The following is a 23,961-nucleotide window of genomic DNA, read 5'->3' on the forward strand; positions in this document are numbered from 1 at the left end:
GTGTCTGAAGTCTGGAACACAACAGAGGCAGCTTGTGGTTGGTCTGAGAGGCGAAAAGGTCCACCGAGGGGGTGCCCCACTCTCGGAAGATCTTGCGTACCACTCTGGAATGGAGCGACCACTCGTGCGGTTGCATGACTCTGCTCAGTCTGTCGGCCAGACTGTTGTTTACGCCTGCCAGGTATGTGGCTTGGAGGAGCATGCCAAACTGGCACGCCCAGCGCCACAGCCCGACGGCTTCCTGACACAGGGGGCGAGATCCGGTGCCCCCCTGCTTGTTGACGTAATACATTGCAACCTGATTGTCTGTCCGAATTTGGATAATTTGGCAGGACAGCCGATCTCTGAAAGCCTTCAGCGCGTTCCAGATCGCTCGGAGCTCCAGGAGGTTGATCTGCAGATCCTTTTCCTGGAGGGACCACAGACCCTGGGTGTGAAGCCCATCGATATGAGCTCCCCAACCCAGGCGAGATGCATCCGTCGTCAGCACCTTCGTGGGCTGCGGAATTTGGAATGGACGTCCCAGGGTCAAATTGGTCCGGATGGTCCACCAGAGCAGTGAAGTGCGGCAACTGGTGGAGAGGCGGATGACATCTTCTAGATTCCCGGTGGCTTGGAACCACTGGGAAGCTAGGGTCCATTGAGCAGATCTCATGTGAAGACGAGCCATGGGAGTCACATGAACTGTGGAGGCCATATGACCCAGAAGTCTCAACATCTGCCGAGCTGTGACCTGCTGAGACGCTCTGGTCTGCGAAGCGAGGGACAGGAGGTTGTTGGCCCTCGCTTCGGGAAGGAAGGCCTGAGCCGTCTGGGTATTCAGCAGAGCTCCTATGAATTCCAGAGACTGGGTTGGCTGGAGATGGGACTTTGGGTAATTTATCACAAACCCCAGCAGCTCCAGGAGTTGAATAGTGCACTGCATGGACCGGAGGGCTCCTGCCTCCGAGGTGTTCTTGACCAGCCAATCGTCGAGATATGGGAACACGTGCACTCCCAGCCTGCGTAGGTACGCCGCCACCACCACGAGGCACTTTGTAAACACTCGTGGGGCGGAGGCGAGCCCAAAGGGCAGCACACAATACTGAAAGTGCCGTGCGCCCAGGCGGAATCTGAGATACTGTCTGTGAGCTGGCAGTATCGGGATGTGAGTATATGCATCCTTTAAATCCAGGGAACATAGCCAATCGTTTTTCTGAATCATTGGCAGAAGGGTGCCCAAGGAAAGCATCCTGAACTTTTCTTTGACCAGGAATTTGTTCAGGCCTCTCAGGTCTAGGATGGGACGCATCCCCCCTGTTTTCTTTTCCACAAGGAAGTACCTGGAATAGAATCCCTGCCCTTCCTGCCCGGGTGGTACGGGCTCGACCGCATTGGCGCTGAGAAGGGCGGAGAGTTCCTCTGCAAGTACCTGCTTGTGATGGGAGCTGAAGGATTGAGCTCCCGGAGGACAATTTGGAGGCAGGGAGGCCAAATTCAGGGCGTATCCGCACCGCACTATTTGGAGAACCCACTGGTCGGAGGTTATGAGAGGCCACCTTTGGTGAAAAAATTTTAACCTCCCCCCGACCGGCAGATCGTCCGGTACGGACACTTTGAGGGCAGCTATGTTCCCGTGGATCCAGTCAAAAGCCCGTCCCTGGCTTTTGCTGTGGAGGCGCAGGGGGCTGCTTAGGCGCACGCTGTTGACGGGAACGAGCGCGCTGGGGCTGTCCCTGTGCCTGACGAGGCCTTCGGGCCGGCTGGTTGTACCTACGCTTTGCAAAAGAATAGGGTGCAGCCTGCCGGGCCCGGGAAAAAAACGTCCACCTGCTGAGGTGGATGCTGAAGGCGCCCGGTGGGAGAGCTTGTCGAGAGCGGTTTCCCGCTGATGCAGTTGGTCCACCATCTGCTCGACCTTCTCACCAAAAATGTTATCCCCCCGGCAAGGGACGTCGGCCAGTCTCTGCTGGGTGCGGTTGTCCAGGTCAGAGGCACGCAGCCATGAGAGCCTGCGCATCACTATACCTTGGGCCGCAGCACGAGATGCCACGTCACAGGTGTCATAGATACCCCTGGACAGGAACTTTCTGCACGCCTTCAGCTGCCTGACCACCTCCTGATAAGGCCTGGACTGCTCCGGCGGGAGCTTATCGACCAGGTCCGCCAGTTGTTGCACATTAGTCCGCATGTGGATGCTCATATAGAGCAGGTATGACTGGATGCGGGTCACGAGCATGGAGGATTGGTAGGCCTTCCTCCCAAACGAGCCCAGAGTGCGAGACTCCCGCCCCGGGGGCGCCGAGGCGGTATCCCTCGAACTCCGTGCCCTCTTGAGAGCAGAATCCACGACCGCCGAGTCATGGGGCAATTGGGGCCGCATTAACTCTGGGTCAGAGTGGATCCTGTACTGGGACTCTGCTTCTTGGGAATGGTGGGGTTAGTTAACGGTCGCACCCAGTTCCGAAGCAGTGTCTCCTTGAGGACATTGTGCAGCGGTACCGTGGAGGACTCTCTAGGTGGTGATGGATAGTCGAGGACCTCGAGCATCTCGGCCCTCGGCTCTTCCACAGAGACCACGGGAAAGGGAATGCTAATAGACATATCCCGCACAAAGGAGGCAAAGGAGAGACTCTCAGGAGGTGAGAGCTTCCTCTCCGGTGAAGGCGTGGGGTCCGAGGGAAGGCCCGTAGACTCCTCTGAGGAGAAATATCTAGGGTCCTCTTCTTCCCCCCACGAGGCCTCATCCTCGGTATCAGACATAAGCTCGTGGAGCTGAGTCCTGAACCGGGCCCGGCTCGACGTCGAGGCACCGAGGTCTCGGTGTCGTCGAGCGGTGGACTCCCGCGCCGGCGGGGACGGAGCTCCCTCCATCGACGTCGAGGGGAACTCCACCTGCGTGGCGGTCGAGACCGGCTCCGCAAGCGGCGGCGGTGTCGACGGCCCCGGCGCCGGGCTAGAGCTCACCGGCGCCACAGACATCGGCGCCGAGGGCGCAAGCACCCCCGGCGCCGGCACAGCCTGGCGCATCAGCCCTTCCAAGATCCCCGGAAGGATGGCTCTGAGGCACTCGTCCAGGCCCGCTGCCGGGAAAGGCGGTGGGGCCGGTAAGGGTGTCGGTGCCAGAAGCTGATGGGGGCCAGGAGACGGCACCAAGGTGCCGGAACCCTGACGCGTCGGTACCTCCACAACCGACGGGGACCTCTCCTCTCGACGATGACGCTTCGGCGTCGCCTCCTCTCCAATGTCCGGATGCACCGAGGGCGACCGGTGACGACGCTTCTTGTTTTTCTTTCGATGCGCGTCACCGGCGCCGGGAGGTATGGAGGAGGAGGAGGACGATCCCCCTCGGTCCCGAGGAGCCGGGTCAGACAGGGGTTCCGGTCCCGTGGGCCACGGGCTGAGGGAGTGACCGGGGCCGACTGCCCACGCGGCCGCTCACCTCTACCCTCGCCGGCGGACCGGCGGGCCGACGGGACCTGTTCTCCTGGGGTCGATGCCATCGGTGCCGATGTCTCGGGCATCGATACCGGTACCGAGGGACCGGGCGTCGATACCGATGCCGTCGAGGTCGACGTCGAGGGGCCGGCGCAAGTTCCAAAAAGATGGTCCCGCAGAACTTGCCTCGCAACCTGAGTCCGTTTCCGGAGACCGAGACACAGGGAACACGACTTGATATTGTGCTCCGGCCCGAGGCACTGGAGGCACCAAGCGTGGGTGTCGGTCTGCGAGATCGGCCGGCCGCAGCGACCACACTTTTTAAATCCACTCGGGACCTTCGAGGACATCGACGGAAAAATCGCGTTGGCGAAGTCAAAGTCGTCAATGGTGGCTGAAATCACACCTCGAAAAAAGAAAACGACCGTGCGGCCACTAGGCCGCAACGCGGCGTCCCCGCTGGAAACGAGGGAAAAAAGGGAGCGCGTGCTCCACACGCTCAGGTTTTTTTTTTTTTTTTTTTTTTTTTTGAAAAAGAAACCGGCGGTAACAAAACGAAGTAGAAAAAGCAACGATCCGCGTAAACGCGATCGAAAATCCGGCGGCTGAAAACAGAGAGAGCGGCAAAGCACAACTCTCTCCAGACGCGGAAAAAAAGGAACTGGCGGGAGCGGGAGCGGTCGCGCACGGGCGGGAAGACGGCCGCGCATGCGCGGTGGGCGTGCCCTGTGTGCCGACCGTCCCGCGAAGCCTTTTCCGGTTGGTGGGGGCTGCCGCGGACGTCACCCAGTCGTGAGAACAAGCAGCCTGCTTGTCCTCGGAGAAAGTGTACGTACAAGCCAGTATTCAAAGGCACATATTTGAAGGTGGGCGTGCACATGGGTAGAGCATGGCCTGGTGCAAATTTACACTCATAGATTATAATCTACATGCGTACTTTCACAATCTAGGCATGAGCACTTACATGAGTTCTAAGGCTGGTACATGTGCTTGTGCCTGAAATATAGGTGCAAATGTTACCTATTAAGCTACTGTTCTACAAAAATACAGAATGGCCTCCAAAGAATTGAAGTAATTCTAGAAAGGGACACCCATTTTTAGGCACCAGGAATGTGTTTATTTGGAGCTTTTCTGTAAAGATGGTGGGGGGAGGGGGATATGATTGAGGTCTACAACATATTGAGTGGTGCAGAATGGGTACATGTAAATTGATATTTTACTCTTTCAAAAAGTACAAAGAGTAGGGGACACTCAAGGAAGTTACATGGCACTACTTTTATAATGAACAGGCGGAAATATTTTTTCACTCAATGAATAGTTAAGCTGTGGAACTTGTTGCCAGAAAATATGGTATCAGCGGTTAGTGTATTTGGGTTTAAAAACGTTTTGGGCAAGTTCCTGGAGGAAAAGTCCGTCGTTTTCTATTGAGATAGACACAGGGAAGCTGCTGCTTGTCCCTGGAATCAGTAGCATGGACTGTTGCTACTCTTTGGGATTCCAGAATCTTGTTACCCTTTGGAATTCCGGAATGTTTAAATTCTTTGAGATTCTACAATGGGTTTGAGATTCTACTCTTGGGTTTTGTCAGGTACTTGTGACCTGAATTGGCCACTGTTGGAAGCAGGATATTGGGCTAGATGGACCACTGGTCTGACCCAGTATGGCTATTCTTATGTTCTTATGACTGTAAATGCGCACCATGCCCATATTCTACTCATGCTCTGCCCACCTCTAAAGTAAGTGCCTTTGAATACTGATGTGTAGAATACCATGTAACCAGCAAGTAGTCATTCACACGTGTATTTGTCCATATACATGCGTAAATAACTAGAATATGGCATTTACTTGCATTTTTGCTCCTTAAATCTAGCAGCTCCTCATAGGATCACCCTCTATATATTCTCCAGTTTATTTTTAATGGTGCGCAGAAATACTTGCATTTTGGATAATGTCTGGAGGAATCAGTAGGCAGTTCACTAGGTAATACGAGCTTCTTACACATGATGGATACAGCTGGTACTGAATATCTTTAGCAGCAAAGTGGCAAGGGATCACGTAGATTAAATTTCTGCTATCTGCACTTCTGTTATTCTAGTAAAATAAATCATTTTTGTAAACACATAATAGTTACTTGGTCCTCATTTAACACAAACCACATTTGAATATCCACAAAACACCAATAGAAACCACATGAATTGGAGAATGAATATGTAGAAATGTTAATTGGGCTAAATATTGGTCCATGTTTCTTAATGCCCCTTTAGAAAGAAAACAGACTTTGAATACTTAGAAAGTATTAAGAATCCTCAGTATGTCCAATACGATAGCTAAGTTTGCAAAATATATAAAATTTTCATACACTTCATACATTTCCTTAAACTTATATCTAATAAAGAATAATGGAAAGAAACTGGAAAAATCCTTCATAACCAATGCAAATACTTTGTTTTACTGAAAAATCTGCACGTATGCGCCTAATCACGCAGACTGGTAAAAATAATTTTAAAAAATTCCCAATACGTACAGAGAAACAGTTTTAGACTTAACATACAACCTTCCATGATTCAAATTCACAGTTGAGGCTACTTCATAAGCTTCTGAATATTGCACACAGGATGCTAAAAGATTGAGGCTACAAAATGCTTTAGCACTTAAAGCACATATACAGTACAAAACTACATTAGAATTATCTATACAGTACAAGTAACATTGAGTCCAGTTTACCGCTATGACTGTGCATCTATTCACAACGTCATATCTAACAGGAAGAGTCATCAGCTTTATAAACTTTGATTTGAACACCCTGTGTAGTGTTTATCGATTTAGGAATTTTTTTTTTAAATGTTAGTGCCACTGAAAATTTGTGTTATTAAATTGCTTAAATAGAACGGGTTAATGATGGCAGGTTTAGTGCACGTTAAATCTGATTGGCAAAGGAGGTTGGGCCACCTTGGTTATATCCACCCATTTGGCCATAGTTAGCCTGCTGGCCTAGGCCTCCCTGCTGGTTATATCCACCAGCTGGCCCATAGGTGTCTTGGTTATAATTGCCTTGTTGGCTGTAAGTCTGGTTGTAACTGCTAGATTGCTTTTCCATGCTTTCTGTGGGATACCTCTGTCCAGAAGAATGCCAACCAGTCTCCTTAAAAACAAACCAAATATTTCCGGCCCACAGAATAAAGTTCAAGAATCCAAACACCTAGGAAAAGAAGAGTCACACTCCATTATTTTCTTAACATCATATATCATTTTTAGAAGTTATTATCGTTGAAAGATCATAAGCAATAATGAAATATGCATGCATGTGCTGACAGACGTATGCAATCTTTTAGAGATACTGCCAGCTTAGGTCTCCTTTTACTAAGCCACGGTATAAAATGGCCTTAGTGAACTCTTACGAGGAGGGTCTTTCATGCGTGTTAAGGCCATTTTTACCACAGCTAGAAAATGGCTGATTTTCTGTTTTCCCTATTAATGGTCATGTGCTAATGTTGTCATTAAAGTGTGGTCATTACGGGGTCCTTTTACTAAGGCGTGCTGAAAAATGACTTGCGGTAGTGTTGGCACGGGTTTTGGGCGTGCGCTGATCCGTTTTCCAGCGCGCCTGTAAAAAGAGGCCTTTTTTTGGACAAAAATGGACGTGCGGCAAAATCGAAATTGCCAGGCGTCCATTTTGGGTCTGACACCTTAACCTCTAGCCGTTGACCTAGGGGAAAAGAATCCAGGAGGTAATGACCTATGCGCATGAAATGCCATTTGGCCTGCGTCCGTTACGCGTGCCTGAAAATAAAAAAATATATTTCAGACGTGCATATCGGATGCGTGCCAAAAATGAAATTATTGCAAGAGCCATGCAATAGGTAGTTGGCTGGTAACTCCATTTTGGCACCTGTAGACGCTTACGTGGCTTAGTAAAAGGGCCCCTAAAAAATTAGCATAGGTGCACTTACTGACACTTTTTTGTAGGTGGTAAAGGCTCATGCACTAATCCTGTGCTCATCAGTTGGACATTCAAGAAAATGAATTATTGGATGATTTCAGAACAGGGACAATTATGACACATAGAAAACTGATTGCATGCAGACATAGAAATTCACTGGGCTAAAGAGCAGAAACAAAGATACCAAGCTGCGGAAAAAGGGCCCTGTGCTAGCAGCGGAGGCTGTCCTTCCCGTGTGCCAGGGTCCTTTTTTACTGCAGCGGGTAAAAGATCCCAGATACACATGGCTATGCGGTAAGAGAACTCTTACCGACACCCATTGAGGTAGCGATAAGGGCTCTCGCGCTAACCCGGTGGTAACCTGTGCAGCACGCGGCGATGCCCGATTACCACTGGGTTATCGCTACGCAAGCCATTTCTGGGGATTTTCTTTTTCCCCCGGAAATGGCGCACGCTGGAGGTCGCATTGGGCCGGCAGTAGTCCCAAAAGAGCGAGCGGTAAGTTCACATTGGGCTTACCGCTGCTCTGTAAAAGGACCCCCTAAATAAAAAGGCAAGGTACCCTTAAGAAAAAACTAGAAAATACTCACAACTGAAGTATTTAGACTTGACATAACAGGACTATGGAGAGGCATACACTTGTTGTTCTGCTGTTTGCATGCTGACATCAGGAGTAACACCTCATCTGGATCAGTGGCAACTTTTACATCAGATAATCCTTTTGCCCAAGCAGAAGAACTCACAAGCCACATGAATGAAAAAATCACAGTCACAATGAAATCCTGAAAACAGGAAAAAAAAAAAAGAGAAAATGTTAAACCTTATTCATACTGTCAGAAAGGTTGGTGGAGGGGGGGGGGGGGGGGGGAGAGGGGATAATGCCACTGAAAACTACATCCACAATCTATGCCCTCCAATGATCTGATCCTCTTACACACATAACCTTCAGAGCAGACCCCCTCCCCCGCAATGTGGCCACCCCCAAATCCAAAGTCCCTCAACACATAAACCTCCAGAGCAAAACCCACAATCTTCTGAACCTCCCCTCACTTGGGACGTACCCATGGTATCCTAATGGTACAGGATGGGAGTGAACCCCTCTGCTCCCATCCTGGTGTGGCCCTTGCTTTCAAACGGGTGCATATGAACCCTAGCAGTGCTTGGGGGGGTCATATAAGGTGCAATTGCCCTTATTTGGCAAATTGACCCCAGACCATTACAACCAGAGAGAGCCTCAGATAAGTCCCTTTGTGTTTACCCCATGCAGTTTTGAATTCAGTTACCGTTTTCATCTCTACGCCCTTTTTTCCTCCATTGCCTTTTTCTCCAGGAACTTGTCCAAACCTTTTTTAAACCCAGATACACTAACAGCTGATACCACATCCTCTGGCAATGAGTTCCAGAGCTTAACTATTCGTTGAGTGAAAAATATTTCCTCCTGTTCACTTTAAGGGCTCTGTTTACTAAGGTGCGCTAGCGTTTTTAGCGCATGCACAAAATTAGCAAATGCTAACTCTGTAGGTGCCCATGGGAATACTGTGGGCACCTACACAGCGCCCGCTAAAAGCACTAACACGCCTCTAGCGCGGCTTAGTAATCGGGGCCCTGTAACTTCCTCTAGTTCCTGTACATAAGTATTGCCATACTGGGAAACACCAAAGGTCCATCGAGCCCAGAATCCTGTTTCCAACAATGGCCAATCCAGGTCACAAATACCTGGCAAGATCCCAAAAAAAAGAACAATACATTCTATACTGCTTATCCCAGAAATAGTGGATTTTCCCCAAGTTCATTTAATAACGGTCTATGGACTTTTCCTTTAGGAAGCCCATACCTTTTTAAAACTCTGCTAAGCTTACCGCCTTTACCACATTCTCTGGCAACGAATTCCAGAGTTTAATTACACGTTGAGTGAAGAAAAAGAGTGAAAAATCGATTTATGTTTACCCGTTCTACACCACTCAGTATTTTGTAGACCTCTATCATATCCCCCCCTCAGCCGTCTCTTTTCCAAGCTGAAAAGTCCTAACGTCTTAAGCCTTTCTTCATTTGAGTAGAGTTCCAGCCCCTTAATCATTTTGGTCGCTTTTTCTAATTCTGCTATATCTTTTTTAAGATACGGTCACTGGAATTGCACACAACACTCAAGGTGTGGTCGCACTATGGAGCAATAAGGAGGAATTATAGTATTCTTTGTCTTTTTAGGCGGGATTCAGCAACCCGCAGTACCAGGATCCCACGGGTTGTTAAATCCCGCAGGAGATCAAAGTATGGTAAAAAAGTGAACTTATACCACACCTTAATGAATCCACCCCAAGTGACGTTCTTACTTCACCAGGCACAGCCTGTGCAGCACATTTGAGAGATAAGAGATAAACACAGGACATTGGAATAACACATACAATGGCCAAAATGTGTCGCCTCCTAAGTACCACAGCCTCACAAAGCCTGAATCCCTGAGAGCAGACGGGTTGCAGGCTCAGCACCTGTTCCCCAGAGACACACACTCTGTTATTGAGACATTTTCACTGACACGAATTTATTTCTGCAGGTTTTACAGACATTTTATTTTTGCTCATTTTATTTTCTTGCGATAGGCAACCCTGGATAAGGCACTCAAGGTATCAGGGAGGGAAACAGCTTGATTCTTTTATGGCAACTCCTGCTAACAGAAGCCCCGTGCGATTTAACCTCCAAAAGACAACTCTTCCAGTCTGAACCCCTCAAAGAACCTTAAGGTGAACGAGCAGACTACCAATGGGGGTGGGGGGTGGGGTGTAGAATTCAACTAGGTCAGTTTTCAAGAGATTTTAAAGGGCTAACGTTTTCTAGTTAACTGGTTAAGTTTGCCCAGTTAAAACTTTCCTCTTTTTGACCAGCTACACTTGTGTGCACAAAATCACTATGCATACAGATTTTAACAGTGTAGTTACAGGGTTAACACTAAAATAATCCATCTTAATGGTAGCCACCCACATTGATAACCACACCACCTAAATTTGTATGAACAGTGATTTTGTAATTGGTCATAAAAGGGGCCAGATTAGGGGCCTGTAAGTGGCAGGTTTTGCGATGTAGCTAGTTGGTAAGATATTCAATACTGACTAAAATCTACCTGTCAAACCTCTGTAAGCCCATGAAAAAAAGCCATTTTGAACAAAGCAGCTCCCAAGGCAGGAGCAATTGGGGACCTCTCCTTCTATAAAACACCTCCCCCCTCCCCCAAGGCACTTATGGGCGAGTCAGAGTCTCAGGAGGGGACAGGGAAGAGGAGCGAGACCAGATCTCAGATTATTTTCATTAAGGGGTACAGCATCTTAGACAGAGGAGGTTTAGAAATATTCATACCCTATACTGGGCCTGGGGAGGGGCAAATTAGACACCTCCTCGTCGGAGGTCCCACTGAGGACCAAGAGAACCATTTTTTAATTCGCTGATACCCCATTTTGAAGCTAAAAGGTTGGCTCAGCAGCCCCCTGTTTTCCCTGTCTGGTTAGTGCAGTGCGAAAAAAAAGAAAATTTGGCGTTTTTTTTTTTAACTGACGGCGCCTTTCTCCACAAGGGTGGACTCCCACATTCACTTCTCTTTAGAAGATATACCACATGCTGTTTGGATTCTATTTCTTTGAATACAGTGACTCCGCACCCCTGAGGCAGGCGCTGGAGCGCCGAAACATGACCCGTGTTGGATTTGCTCCTAATTAATGACTTCAGTTATCTCAATCTGGAAGGCCCAGCTGTGCTTTTTTTTTCTCTTTGAGTATTTATATTTGTGTACTGTCTTACCCTCTCATTTTGTTACCTGGTTAGCGCAGTGCGGCACATAGAGTAAAACTCACACTTAGTAAGTTCTCTTTTTCAAGCTGCCCTCAGATGCAAATAGCTAAGGAAAGGAAGGGAAGGGAGGGGATGGTCCACAAAATTATCTACGGCCAAGTCCCAGGATATATGACAGAACTTACAGACTTACTACTCAGAAACACAACCAGATCATCCCGAACATACCTAAACCTCCACTACCCAACTGCAACGGACTTAAATAGAAAACAACCTATGCATCCAGCTTCTCCTATATAAGCACACAATTATGGAACGCACTGCCAAAAGTTGTGAAGACAACCTGCGACCACCTATACTTCAGGAAATCATTAAAAACCTACCTGTTCAAAAAGGCATACCCCGCCGACCCACATAAATACCTACACTCTGCAACACAACGTAACCAAAGCTTGTAATGGACACTACATAATCTTTCCTCTCCTTGACCCCCATTGTAACTGAAACACATGCTCCTTATTCAACCACAATACCACCTGTATTTGTTTCTTTACTGGACTTGGCGAATGCCTCTACGGTACTATGTAAGCCACATTGAGCCTGCAAATAGGTGGGAAAATGTGGGATACAAACGTAACAAACAAACAAACAAATAAATATACTGCCTTTTGGTGGTTTCAATCAAAGTGGGTTTACATATTATATACAGGTACTTATTTTGTACCTGGGGAAATGGAAGGTTGAGGGACTTGCCCAGAGTCACAAGGAACTGCAGTGGGAATTGAACCAAGTTCCCCAGGATCAAAGTCTGCTGCACTAACTACTAGGCTACTCCTCCACTAGCAACATTCCATTTAGAATCGCCAACAGTAGCACCAGAATCTCAAATAGTACCAACATTCTATGTAGAATCTCCAATAGTAGCAACATTCCATGTACAATCTCCAATAGTAGCAACATTCTATGTAGAATCTCAAACAGTAGGAACATTCTATGTAGAATCTCCAATAGTAGCAACATTCCATGTAGAATCTCCAATAGTAGCAACATTATTATTATTAGCATTTGTATAGCGCTACCAGACGCACGCAGCGCTGAACACCTGATACAAAGAGACAGTCCCTGCTCAAAAGAGCTTACAATCTAAATAATACAGACAGACAAGACAGTTACGGGTGAGGGAAGTAATGGGTGAGAAGGGAAGAAGGGATAAGGGGAGGGCAATTGTGGCTAGGAGCCAAAAGCAGTAGTGAAAAGGTGGTTTTTCAGCATAGATTTGAAAACAGGTAGAGATGGAGCTAGACGTATAGGTCCCAGAAGTCTATTCCAGGCATAAGGTGCGTGAGAGAAAAGGAGCGAAGCCTGTAGTTAGCAGTGGAGGAGAAGGAGGATGACAAGAGAGATTTGTCCAGTGAGTGGAGTTCACGGGGAGGAATGTAGGGAGAGACAAGAGTGGAGTGGTAATGAGGGGCTGCAGAGTGAATGCATTTAAAGGTCAGTACATTCCATGTAGAATCTCAAATACAGAAAGGGATTACATAGTATATACAGGTACTTATTTTGTACCCGGGGCAATGGAGGGTTAAGTGTCTTGCCCAGAGTCACAAGCAGCTGCAGTGGGAATTGAACCCAGTTCCTCTGGTTCATAGGCTACTACACTAACCATTAGGCTACTCCTTAGGCTTTTACAGAATGTCAGCCTGCTGCTGCTTGGAAAAGAGAACTCACTGAGGGGCCCTTTTACTAAGCCGTGTAAGTGTCTATGTGCGCCCAGCGCATGCCAAAATGGAGTTACCGCACGGCTACCAAATGGCTCTTGCAGTAATTTCATTTTTGCTGTGCTTCCGAAAACTAATTTTTATTTTCTGTTGCGCGTATCGGATGCGCGCCAAGTGACATTTGGTGTGTGTAGGTCATTACCACCCGGTTACCGCGTGAGACTTCCGCCAGGCCAATGGCTGGCGGTAATGTGTCAGACCCAAAATGGTGCACTGAAAAATGATTCTGTGCGCACCAAAACCCACGCCTACACTACCGCAGGCCATTTTTCAGCGCTATTTAGTAAAAGGGCCCCTGAGAGTTTTACTCTGTGTGCCACACTGCACTAACCAGACAGGGAAAACATTGGACTGCTCCTGCTGGTTTTGTTAAGCCCCTGACGCAATCCGTGTGAGGGCGAAACATGGTCATGTTGGGAGGTTAAAGGAAAATTGTATGCTGTTTTTATGTATCTGCATTGAATAAATGTTTTTTTTTCTACGTGGGTCTGCCTCTTTTTTGATGTTCTGGATTTTGCCTGTGTGGTTTTTGTATTAAAAAAAAAATAGGCAGTCGAGAAAATGTTTTTACATGAATGAACAGTCTGGTATCATCTTTGCAATGTGCCAAATCTCTGTCAGTTGTAGTAGGAAGGAAGGAGACCCAGCCTAGAAACTTCTGTACTACAGCTCCATGATCAAGTCACAGAGCAAAGCTCTTCTGTGCTAATTCATCTGGTTCCCATTTGGTATTCAGAGCTGATCCATATTCTTGGCATGGCTCCAGCTCGGTTCACCTTTCAAATATTCAACTCTAGTTTCAGCTTTTGGTATTTCTTCTTTCTTCAGAAGAAAACAGTTTATTTAAACAACATTATAGGAACTCATAATGCACCGGGAATTATTTATTAATGCAGGATGTCGGTTTCCATTTATAATTGTTAATTAAATTCTGCAAGATGGTGCCACGCCATAGCAAGTGACATGTAGACAATAAAGAAAAATTTGAAAAAAGGAACTAGGGTACTGATTAATGCTTATCTCAGGGATTCTGTCTTCATAATTAAAGCTAGAGTTTCTGTCTTCTAAAATAAATCTGTCCTTTGAATCCTTCGTGTGCTTGGCCCCTCAGTATACTGTTATTCAAAACAATATTTTCAGTCTATGCCAACCAAGAAAGATTAAAAGGTGTTATAATAGCATCTGCATAAAAATTGCATGAATAAATTATAAATATGAGTAAGGTATTAATTGGACATCCAGCACAATACTTTTTATAACCACTTTCTAGGCCAGAAAATTTGAGATGCAACATCTACATTTAGGGTGACTCCAGCTTCGCCCCATAACTACAGTATATACAGGTGGAGAACAGAAAAGACTCCTATTTTTCTTTATTTTTCTGCTTTTTTATTGTTATATACAACTTAAAAAAAGAAAGAATTGAATATTAGCCTTTTGAGGGCAATTTTCAAAGCCATCAAAGTAAGGGAATTGGTTTTTTGAAAATTGCCCACCCTCAGTTCATGTGTTTAGTTTTGTTTGAGGGAGTGGATTCTGAGCGGAGGCGAGTGGCACTAAAGTTGGAGAATTCCGGTCCTGCCTCGAGGACCTGACAGAACGCCAAGGCCCTTGAGGACCTGACACTTATAATGTATTGTATATTTTCTGTACTTCAAATGTTATAATATTCTGTATTTTTCATTCCGAAATGGCGATCACCATTACGACACAATGTAAGCCACATTGAGCCTGCAAATGGGTGGGAAAATGTGGGATACAAATGCAGCAAATAAATAAATAAAATATTGAAGAGTTTCATATTTGAATTGGAAGTTTTGGCCAGTGATTGGTCTTAGTCACAAGGTGCTACGGTTTGTGAAAACGACAAAGTGGGTTATATGAATTGTACCTTTCTTCCATAGTGATAACCTTTGATTGCTGTGGCCTTTTTCCCTCCTTTTTAAGAGGTTAAAACATTAAAAATTAAAAAGATTTACAATATCACTAGATAATTGTTTGGGTTGGTGTGTGGTTTTTCCATGTTCAATGATTTTTTAGCCCAAATTGTCCAGAAATAGATTAAGTTGCAGAAATAGCAGGTCACCCCTCTTGATTCTCCCTTGATGCAAATCCTCGTGTCTAAAGTTAGGCACCAATTCCAGTGTTAAGCATATTTTATAAACGGCGCCAAACTTTTAGAGCTGTTTATAGAATACCACTTAGCACATTTTTTCAGGCGCTATTTATAGAATTTGGTCCTAAGTGCATAAATATATATATGTGCACGTATCTAATATAATAATTCGCACCTCCAACGTTCTGAAGCTGACTCCGTGGCAGTGTGGCAGTGAAGCCGTGTAGTGTTCGTAGGGTTCGTAATCGCACTCCCGATCACTGCCTCGCCCTCGAGGGAACTCTGTGGTTTCGCTTCTGTTTCTGCAGTTCCTGTGGTCCCGCCCTTCTGCAAACAGGAAATGAGGGCGGGACCAGAGGAGATCCGGGAAATTATAGACCGGTGAGAGTCTGACGTCGGTGCCGGGCAAAATGGTAGAGACTATTATCAAGAACAAAATTACAGAGCACATTCAAAAGCATGGACTAATGGGACTAAGTCAACATGGATTTAGTGAACGGAATTCTTGCCTCACCAATCTGCTGCATTTCTTTGAAGGGGTAAACAAACATGTGGACAAAGGTGAGTCGGTTGATATTGTGTATCCACATTTTCAGAAGGCATTTGATAAAGTCCCTCATGAAAGACTACAGAGGAAATTAGAGGGACATGGGATCGGAGGTAGTGTCTTACTGTGGATTAAAAACTGGGTGAAAGATAGGAAACAGAGTGTAGGGTTAAAAGGTCAATATTCGCATTGGAGAAGGGTAGTTAGTGGGGTCCCTCAGGGATCTTTGCTGGGACCTCTGCTTTTTAACATATTCATAAATGACCTAGAGATGGGGGTAATTAGTGAGGTAATCAAATTTGCTGATGACACGAAGTTATTCAAAGTCGTCAAATGGCGGGAAGATTGTGAAAAATTACAAGAGGACCTTACGAGACTGGGCGTCTAAATGGCAGATGACGTTTAATGTGAACAAGTGCAAAGTGATGTATGTGGGAAAAAGGAACCCAAACTATAACTACGTCATGCAGGGTTCAGCGTTAGGAGTCACGGACCAAGAAAGGGATCTAGGTGTCATCGTTGATGATACGTTGAAACCTTCTGCTCAATGTGCTGCTGCGGCTAGGAAAGCAAATAGAATGTTGGGTATTATTAGGAAAGGGATGGAAAACAAAAATGAGGATATTATTCTGCCATTGTATCGCTCCATGGTGCGACCGCACCTCGAGTATTGTGTGCAATTCTGGTCGCTGCACCTCAAAAAAGATATAGAGGAATTAGAAAAGGTGCAGAGAAGGGCAACAAAGATGATACAGGGGATGGGATGACTTCCCTATGAGTTAGACTCTGGAATTCGTTGCTGGAAAAAGTGGTTAAGGCGGTTGACTTAGTGGACTTTAAAAAAAGGGTTGGACGGTTTCCTGGAGGAAAAGGCCATAGAATGTTATTGAATGGACGTGGGAATAATCCACTATTTCTGGGATGGGCGGGACAAATTGTTTGTTCTTTTGGTTGCTGTCGGAGACAGGGTGCTGGGCTTGATGGATCCTTGGTCTGTCCCGGCATGGCGATACTTATGTATGTACGTATGTCTTGGAATTCCTTATTCTCCTTATTCTGTTAATGATCATCGTCTAATTCTCCCAAGTCTCAAATTTGCATATTTAGTGTCAACTAGACATTGCACATTTTTCTTTCTTTCTCCTCATGTCTGGAACTCCTCCTTTAAAAGTTTTAAATCAGAACTTATGCAGGCTTGGAAAAGAGACGGATAAGGGGAGATATGATTGAGGTCTACAAAATCCTGAATGGTGTAGAACAATTAGAAATAAATCAATTTTTTTACTCATTCCAAAAGTACAAAGACTAGATGCCACTCGAGGAAGTTATATGGAAATACTTTTAAAACTACTACTACTACTACTTAACATTTCTAAAGCGCTACTCGGGTTACGCAGCGCTGTACAATTTAACATGGAAGGACAGTCCCTGCTCAAGGAGCTTACAATCAAAAGACAGGTGTACAATCTAAAGACAAGTGTACAATCTAAAAGACAGGTGTAAATCTAGACAAGTGTACAATCTAAAATACAAGTGTAGAGTCAATCTGATGGGGCATACTATATTTCTCGAAAGGTTAGGTGTTGAAAGCAGCATTGAAGAGGTGAGTTTTAAGCAGAGATTTGAAGATGGTAGGGAGGGGGCTTGGCGTAGGGGTTGAGGAAGATTGTTCCAGGCATAGGGTGAGGCAAGGCAGAATGAGCGGAGCCTGGAGTTGGCAGTGGTGGAGAAGGGTACTGAAAGGAGGGATTGTCCTGTGAGCGGAGGTTACGGGTGGGAACATAGGAGGAGATGAGGGTAGAGAGGTAGTGAGGAGCCGCAGACCGGGTGCATTTGTAGGTAAGGAGGAGAAGCTTGAATTATATGTGGTATCTGTTTGGAAGCCAGTGAAGTGACTTGAGGAGAGGGGTGATATGAGTATATCGGTTCTGGCGGAATATAAGACGTGCGGCAGCGTTCTGAACGGATTGAAGGGGGGATAGATGGCTAAGTGGAAGGCCGGTGAGGAGTAAGTTGCAGTAGTCAAGGCGAGAGGTAATGAGAGCGTGGACAAGAGTTCGTGTGGTGTGCTCAGAAAGGAAAGGGCGAATTTTGCTGATGTTGAAGAGGAAGAAGCGACAGGTTTTGGCAGTCTGTTGGATATGTGCAGAGAAGGAGAGGGAGGAGTTGAAGATGACTCCAAGGTTGTGGGCAGATGGGACGGGGAGGATGAGGGTGTTATCAACTGAGATAGAGAGTGGAGGAAGAGGAGAAGTGGGTTTAGGTGGAAAGACGAGGAGCTCGGTTTTGGACATGTTCAGCTTCAGGTGGCGGTTGGACATCCAGGCAGCAATGTCGGATAAGCAGGCCGATACCTTGGCCTGGGTCTCCGCGGTGATGTCTGGTGTGGAGAGATATAGCTGGGTGTCATCAGCATAAAGATGATACTGAAAACCATGAGATGAGAACAGTGAGCCTAGGGAAGAGGTGTAGATTGAGAAGAGAAGGGGTCCAAGGACAGATCCCTGGGGAACTCCAACAGATAGTGGGATGGGAGTGGAGGAAGATCCATGAGAGTGTACCCTGAAGGTGTGGTGGGAGAGATAAGAGGAGAACCAGGAGAGGACAGAACCTTGGAACCCAAAAGAGGACAGTGTGGCAAGAAGTAAATCATGATTGACAGTGTCAAACGCCGCGGATAGATCGAGGAGGATGAGGATGGAATAGTGGCCTCTGGATTTGGCGAGGAGCAGGTCGTTGCAGACTTTAGAGAGTGCTGTTTCTGTCGAGTGTAGAGGGCGAAAACCGGATTGAAGTGGATCGAGGATGGCATGAGAGGAGGAGGAAATATTTTTTCACTCAATGAATAGTTAAGCTCTGGAAGTCTTTGCCGGAGAATGTGGTAACAGCAGTTAGCATATCTGGGTTTAAAAAAGGGTTGGAGAGATTCCTGGAGGAAAAGTCCATAGTCTGCTATTGAGGCAGACATTGGGAAGTAACTGCTTGCCCTAGGATTTGTAGTATGGAATGTTGTTACTCTGAGATTCTGTATGGAATCTTGTCAGTCTTTAGGATTCCAGAATCTTGCTATTCTTTGGGTTTTACATGGAATATTGCCATAATTTGGGTTTCTGCCAGGTACTTGTGACCTGGCTTGGCCACTGTTTGGAAACAGGATACTGGGCAAGATGGACCATGGTCTGACCCAGTATGGCTATTCTTATGTTCTTATGAGCATCAGATTGACAGGGTTTCACCGGCCTTCCCTCCCTCTTTCTTGTTCCCCTTCCTTCTTTAGGATGTTTTATCTTCCCCACGCCTAGTCCCTACCGCCCCATGGTTTTCCCTTTGCTTTTCTTCATGTGAGTGACTTGACTTTCCTATCAAACACATTTTTATGTGTTTTAGGAACTTTTGAAAATTTTCCCAGAGGTAGCCCCCCCCCCCCCCCCCCCCATCAGTGGTAAAATTCAGTCTCATCGATTCTACAGTCCTTAAATGAGAACATCTTCATAGGATGTTTGGCTCCATATTTCCAATCTGTCTTCGCAAAATAATCAAGGCGGAATTTACAATTAGTATGGCATTTAAAACTATAACTAGAAATATCACCACTAAAACAGGCCCTGTCAATAACAGAACTACAAAGTGGGCACGGTATTAAAAATGCCAGCGGCTCAGGTACATGCCAAGCTACTCTAACTTGATGAGACATTTCCATTATAAAATCATGCACCATAAAGGTAGCTAGCTATGCTTGTCTGAGTCCTATTTATTCATTTGATCAAAGATGTCACTTCATATATTTGTCACTAGCTGTGTCATTCATATTTGTTCCTCACCTGGGAACTGGAGAAATATAACCTATGCATTTTTAGCAGGTCACTTCAGTGTAAATAGATACTTAAGCCCAGTTTATTTCTGAAGGTGTATTTATCACGTAATGGGGCCCTTTTACTAAGCCACGTAGGCGCCTATGCATGCCCAATGCACGCCAATTTGGAGTTACTATCCTGCTACCGGGTGACCCATATATACGGTCCACTTCCCACTTTCCCTTGCGCTATACCACATCAACCAAATAATACAATTATTTCTGTTCAGAGTGTTTTAATAAGAGTTTAATCGGTCATTTCTTGGAATCTACAATAAACAAAATGAAAAATTACAAGCAAAAGCATTAAAAGATAAAAATATTGTTTCTAAAAAATGTACCTTTTTTTTTTTAGTAAAAGAAATGTTTTTAACATACGACAGATGAAAAAATAATTAGGTTCTATTCTGAGGAAAAAAGGGAAACGTATTTCATAATTTTACAGCTTGATAAGAAAAGATGGATGAAAGAGATGCTTATATTTTAAATTTTTAACAGATGGATAATTGAAGCAATTTTGCAGTCTAGAATTGATAGTTTTACAATTAGTAGAATGTGTGATAAGTTGGTTCATGTAAGATGGAACCTAACCAAACTAAATTCTACGTATAAACATACAGCATTTAAATTTGATATGTGCCTATAGTGGTGACCAATGTAATTCGGGGTCCTTTTACAAAGGCGCGCTGAAATATGACCTGCAGTAATGTAGACGCGTGTTTTGGGTGCTCGTATAATCATTTTTCAGTGCACCTGTAAAAAATGCCTTTTTAAAATTTTTGCCGAAAATGGACGTGCGACAAAATGAAAATTGCCACGTGTCCATTTTGGGTCTGAGACCTTACTGCCAGCCATTGACCTAGCGGTAAAGTCCCACGCGGTAACCAGGCAGTAATGACTGATGCATGTCAAATGCCACTTGGCGCACGCCAAATACGCGCGTCTGAAAAGAAAAATTATTTTTTGGACGAGTGTATCGGACGCACGCCAAAAATGAAATTACCACAAGAGCCAGCGGTAGCTCCATTGTGTGCGCATTGGGCGCGCATAGACGCTTACACGGCTTAGTAAAAGAGCTCCTCAATTAATAATTGTTTAATCAGTCTGTTTCTGATTTATTGAATTGATTATATCCATTATGCTACATTTGTTCTTTATGTAACCAATTGTTTTATCTACTCTTGATTGGCGATTGTCAGGATGTATTATTGTAAGCCACATTGAGTCTGCAAATAAGTGGGAAAATGTGGGATATAAATGTAGCAAATAAATAAATAAATAAATAATGCAGAGACATGATCAGATTTTCTAGCTGAATATATCAGTCCTGTGGTGGTATTTTTGTAAAGTTTGCAATCGCCGAAGTATAGAATTAGAACAACTTGAGTATAACACATTACAAAAATCCAAGTAAGGAAAAATCATTGCCCGAGTTACTGTTCTAAAATACTCTCTGTTCCACATGTCCTTTGCCATCTACCCCTCAACCAATTTCTAGCCACTCATTTTAGAGCTTTTATCTCTTGAACTGGAGTGGCAGTGCTAAGTCTATCACGGTATCTCTCTCACTGGCCTCTGCTTCTACTTGTCTCTTTCCAGCTTCTCCAAAGAATATTTCTCTCTGCTTGAACTATCGGGCGTATAAATAAACCTACACCTTGGTCATTATTTAAAGGGTCTCATTAAGTATTAACACTGGATGTATTGGACCCATCAAAAGAGGCAGTAAAGTTAGCTATACAAGAAGATGTAGATAACCTTCTTACTGGAAATTTACACTAACATGCGCCAGAAGCCTCCCTACTCTCCGCCAAAATAAAATTGAGCCTCTGGACCCAAAACACCCACCCAGTAAAAGCTCAAAGGGGCCTTCCAGTCTCCCCATCCTGCAGGACATAAAGAGCTTCTTAAGATGCTCTACAGCTCCAAAGGGTTCTGCAGGTCCACACTCCCCAAAATGTTATTAGATCTTCTAGGCTCTCTAATCAGAAGCATAGCCAGGTTTTGATGCCAGGAGGAGCAGACCTTTCATAAAATAGACGTCAATGTGAACTTGAAGAGTTATCTGCATAGTCACCATTTTATTCAAAATCTATTTGGGGGAGCAGCCACTTCCCTTTCACCCTACCTAATTACGACTCTGCTCTCCATGCTCCTTTAACCCCTGACCCCCTTCAAACAAGTTACCTAAATCTTCATAAGCATGAGGAAGCCAATTTCTATTCTGCAAAAGCTTCAGAATGAGGTTACAGACATTCTCACTTGCGTGCCAGAGAAGAGATCCTTTGTTGCTGTTAATGCCCGTTGTATCACCCACACTGGCACTGGCAGGTTAACACATACAAATAAGTCTGTTTTAATGTGGTTAAGTTCTTAGAGAACTTTGAGACTTATTTTACTAATAGAAATTAATAATGTTGAGTATACTTGATTACAGGATGCCATCTGGTCCTGTGATTGTTATATCCAACTGTGCTACTTGCTTTTTTAACATCTCAGTATAATAAAGCTCTTCTGTACTGCCCAAAGTAGTAAAAACAACGTACGACCACCTACATTTCTGGAAAGAACTAAAAACACGCCTGTTCAGAAAAGCATATCCCACCGACCCAACATAAAAGCCTGAGTACCTGCAACACAACAAAACCAAAGATCGGAATGGACACATCTCAACTTCCCTTTTCCTCCATAAATTCCCCATTATACCTACCTCACGTGAACCTAATCCTACCACATTAATACCTTGTACTTGTTCATACCGGAACTGGCGAACGCCACAACGGTATTATGTAAGCCACATTGAGCCTGCAAATAGGTGGGAAAATGTGGGATACAAATGTAACAAATGAATAAATAAGCAAGCAAACAAAAATATTCCCAAATTGCAGTTTCAGTAAGCCTGTGTGACTGCACTTTCAAAACAGTAAGGAAACAGGAACATATTTGGTGAAAACACTTACGATTAGAGGTCCCCTGTTGTTTTCCCGATACTTGTTCTGGAAGAAAATGTACACAACAGTGGCTGCCAGAGAATACAGGAAAGCGAAGACTGCAATAGTGACGAAGAACTCAGCAGAAGAGGAGAAGTCCCCTATCAGGGAGAGGGTCTCTCGTTTGCCTTCACAGGTAGGAACATTGAAGTTCACCTGATGCAACCTAAAAGCCCAAAAATTTGCAATTACAGTTTTACAGGAAGAAAGGTTTCACCTAAGTAGCAGCCTTGTTTCACAGATGCTTGATTTTCCAATGCAGCTTTCAAAATGACCAAGGCATAATGAGCATATTCTCATCAAATACATTTTGGGGGGCAATTTTAGCTAGATTTTTCAACATGTGAAGTCTATTTTACATGCAGAAAAGGCTCTTAGAATATAGCACTGGGGTTTATGCACATAAAAATGAGGAACATAGACGTCTATGTTGCTTTTACAAAACATATATCTCTCTTGTCTTAAAGGAAGTGAAGGTTTAAATGTCACAAATCTCTAAAACAGCCCAGTCATACAAAAATTCCCCAAAAATGTGTATATGAATTATCATTATTATGAGTCTATTTTGAATAGTACATGTTTTTTGCAAATTATTATATGGCTGGAGTGTTTTAGAGCAGTTTCCCCAAGTCCAGTATGCCCAAGTACAATATGCAAATCTCTTTCATGCATATTCATTGTGGATATCCTGAAAACCTGACTGACAAGGGGTACTCCAGGACCAGACTTGGGAAACACTGCTTTAGAGATTTTTTGTGGATTTTGGATTTTTCATATAGATGTCCTGTAATATAATTACAACCTCCTAAAACATACATTTCTGAATCTCTTATTAGGAAACAGGGCAATACAATTTCATTTTAACAAGATCTACATATTTCTATCTGGAAAAGATACATAATTGTAAAAGCTATATTTATATGAACCAGCTGAAGTCAACAGTCACTATGAGAGACACCAAATAAATGTATCAGGTTATGGTTGTCTAAAATGCTGCCCTTACTATTAATACACTAATAAGAAATGCCCGTTTCGGAAAAAAATGAAACGGGCGCTAGCAAGGTAGTTTCCCGCCCATCATCCTCCCTCCCTCCCTTCCGAGTTCCAGACCCCCCTCCGTCCCTCCTTTCTGAGTTCCACACCCCCCTCCCTCCCTTCGTCCCTCAGTCACTTGGTTGCGAGTTTGTGATTAAAGTTCACAGCGCTGTCCCCGCTGCTGTCACTGAATGTGTGGGACTCCCCTCTGCTGTCACTGAATCTCTGGAACTCGTGCGTTGTGCGTTCCCTGCCCCGCCCTCTACGTCATCGCATTTTGATTCGAGGGCGGAGGTACACTGACTGCAGGCCCGTCCTGCCCTCTGCGTCATCGCGTTTTGACGCGAGGGCGGAGCTACACTGACTGCAGGCCAAACTGGATATCTCGAGCGCCTCAAGTTTCCGGCTTGAGGCTTCATTGGAACGTTGGAGGTGCCTTTTATATATATAGATTGTGATTCTTTTTTGACTTAGCATTTTTTTCTGTTCCTTTTGGGCCTCCAGATAA

The 23,961-nt window shown here is 45.0% G+C and overlaps 1 protein-coding gene across 1 annotated transcript in view; it reads right to left on the reverse strand.

Moving 5' to 3' along the window:
- Positions 1–5,915: 5,915 nt before the first annotated feature.
- SYNPR (synaptoporin) overlaps positions 5,916–23,961 on the reverse strand; it is a 236,176-nt gene continuing 218,130 nt past the window's right edge. The window contains exons 4-6 of the mRNA XM_030206519.1: positions 22,389–22,584; positions 7,948–8,139; positions 5,916–6,616 (exon numbers count right to left, since the gene is read on the reverse strand). Coding sequence (XP_030062379.1) covers positions 6,335–6,616; positions 7,948–8,139; positions 22,389–22,584 — 670 coding nt within the window. The 3' untranslated portion in view covers positions 5,916–6,334. The remainder of the gene's footprint in view (positions 6,617–7,947; positions 8,140–22,388; positions 22,585–23,961) is intronic.

Source organism: Microcaecilia unicolor, chromosome 6 (genome assembly GCF_901765095.1).
Source record: "Microcaecilia unicolor chromosome 6, aMicUni1.1, whole genome shotgun sequence".
Taxonomy (NCBI): Eukaryota; Metazoa; Chordata; class Amphibia; order Gymnophiona; family Siphonopidae; genus Microcaecilia; species Microcaecilia unicolor.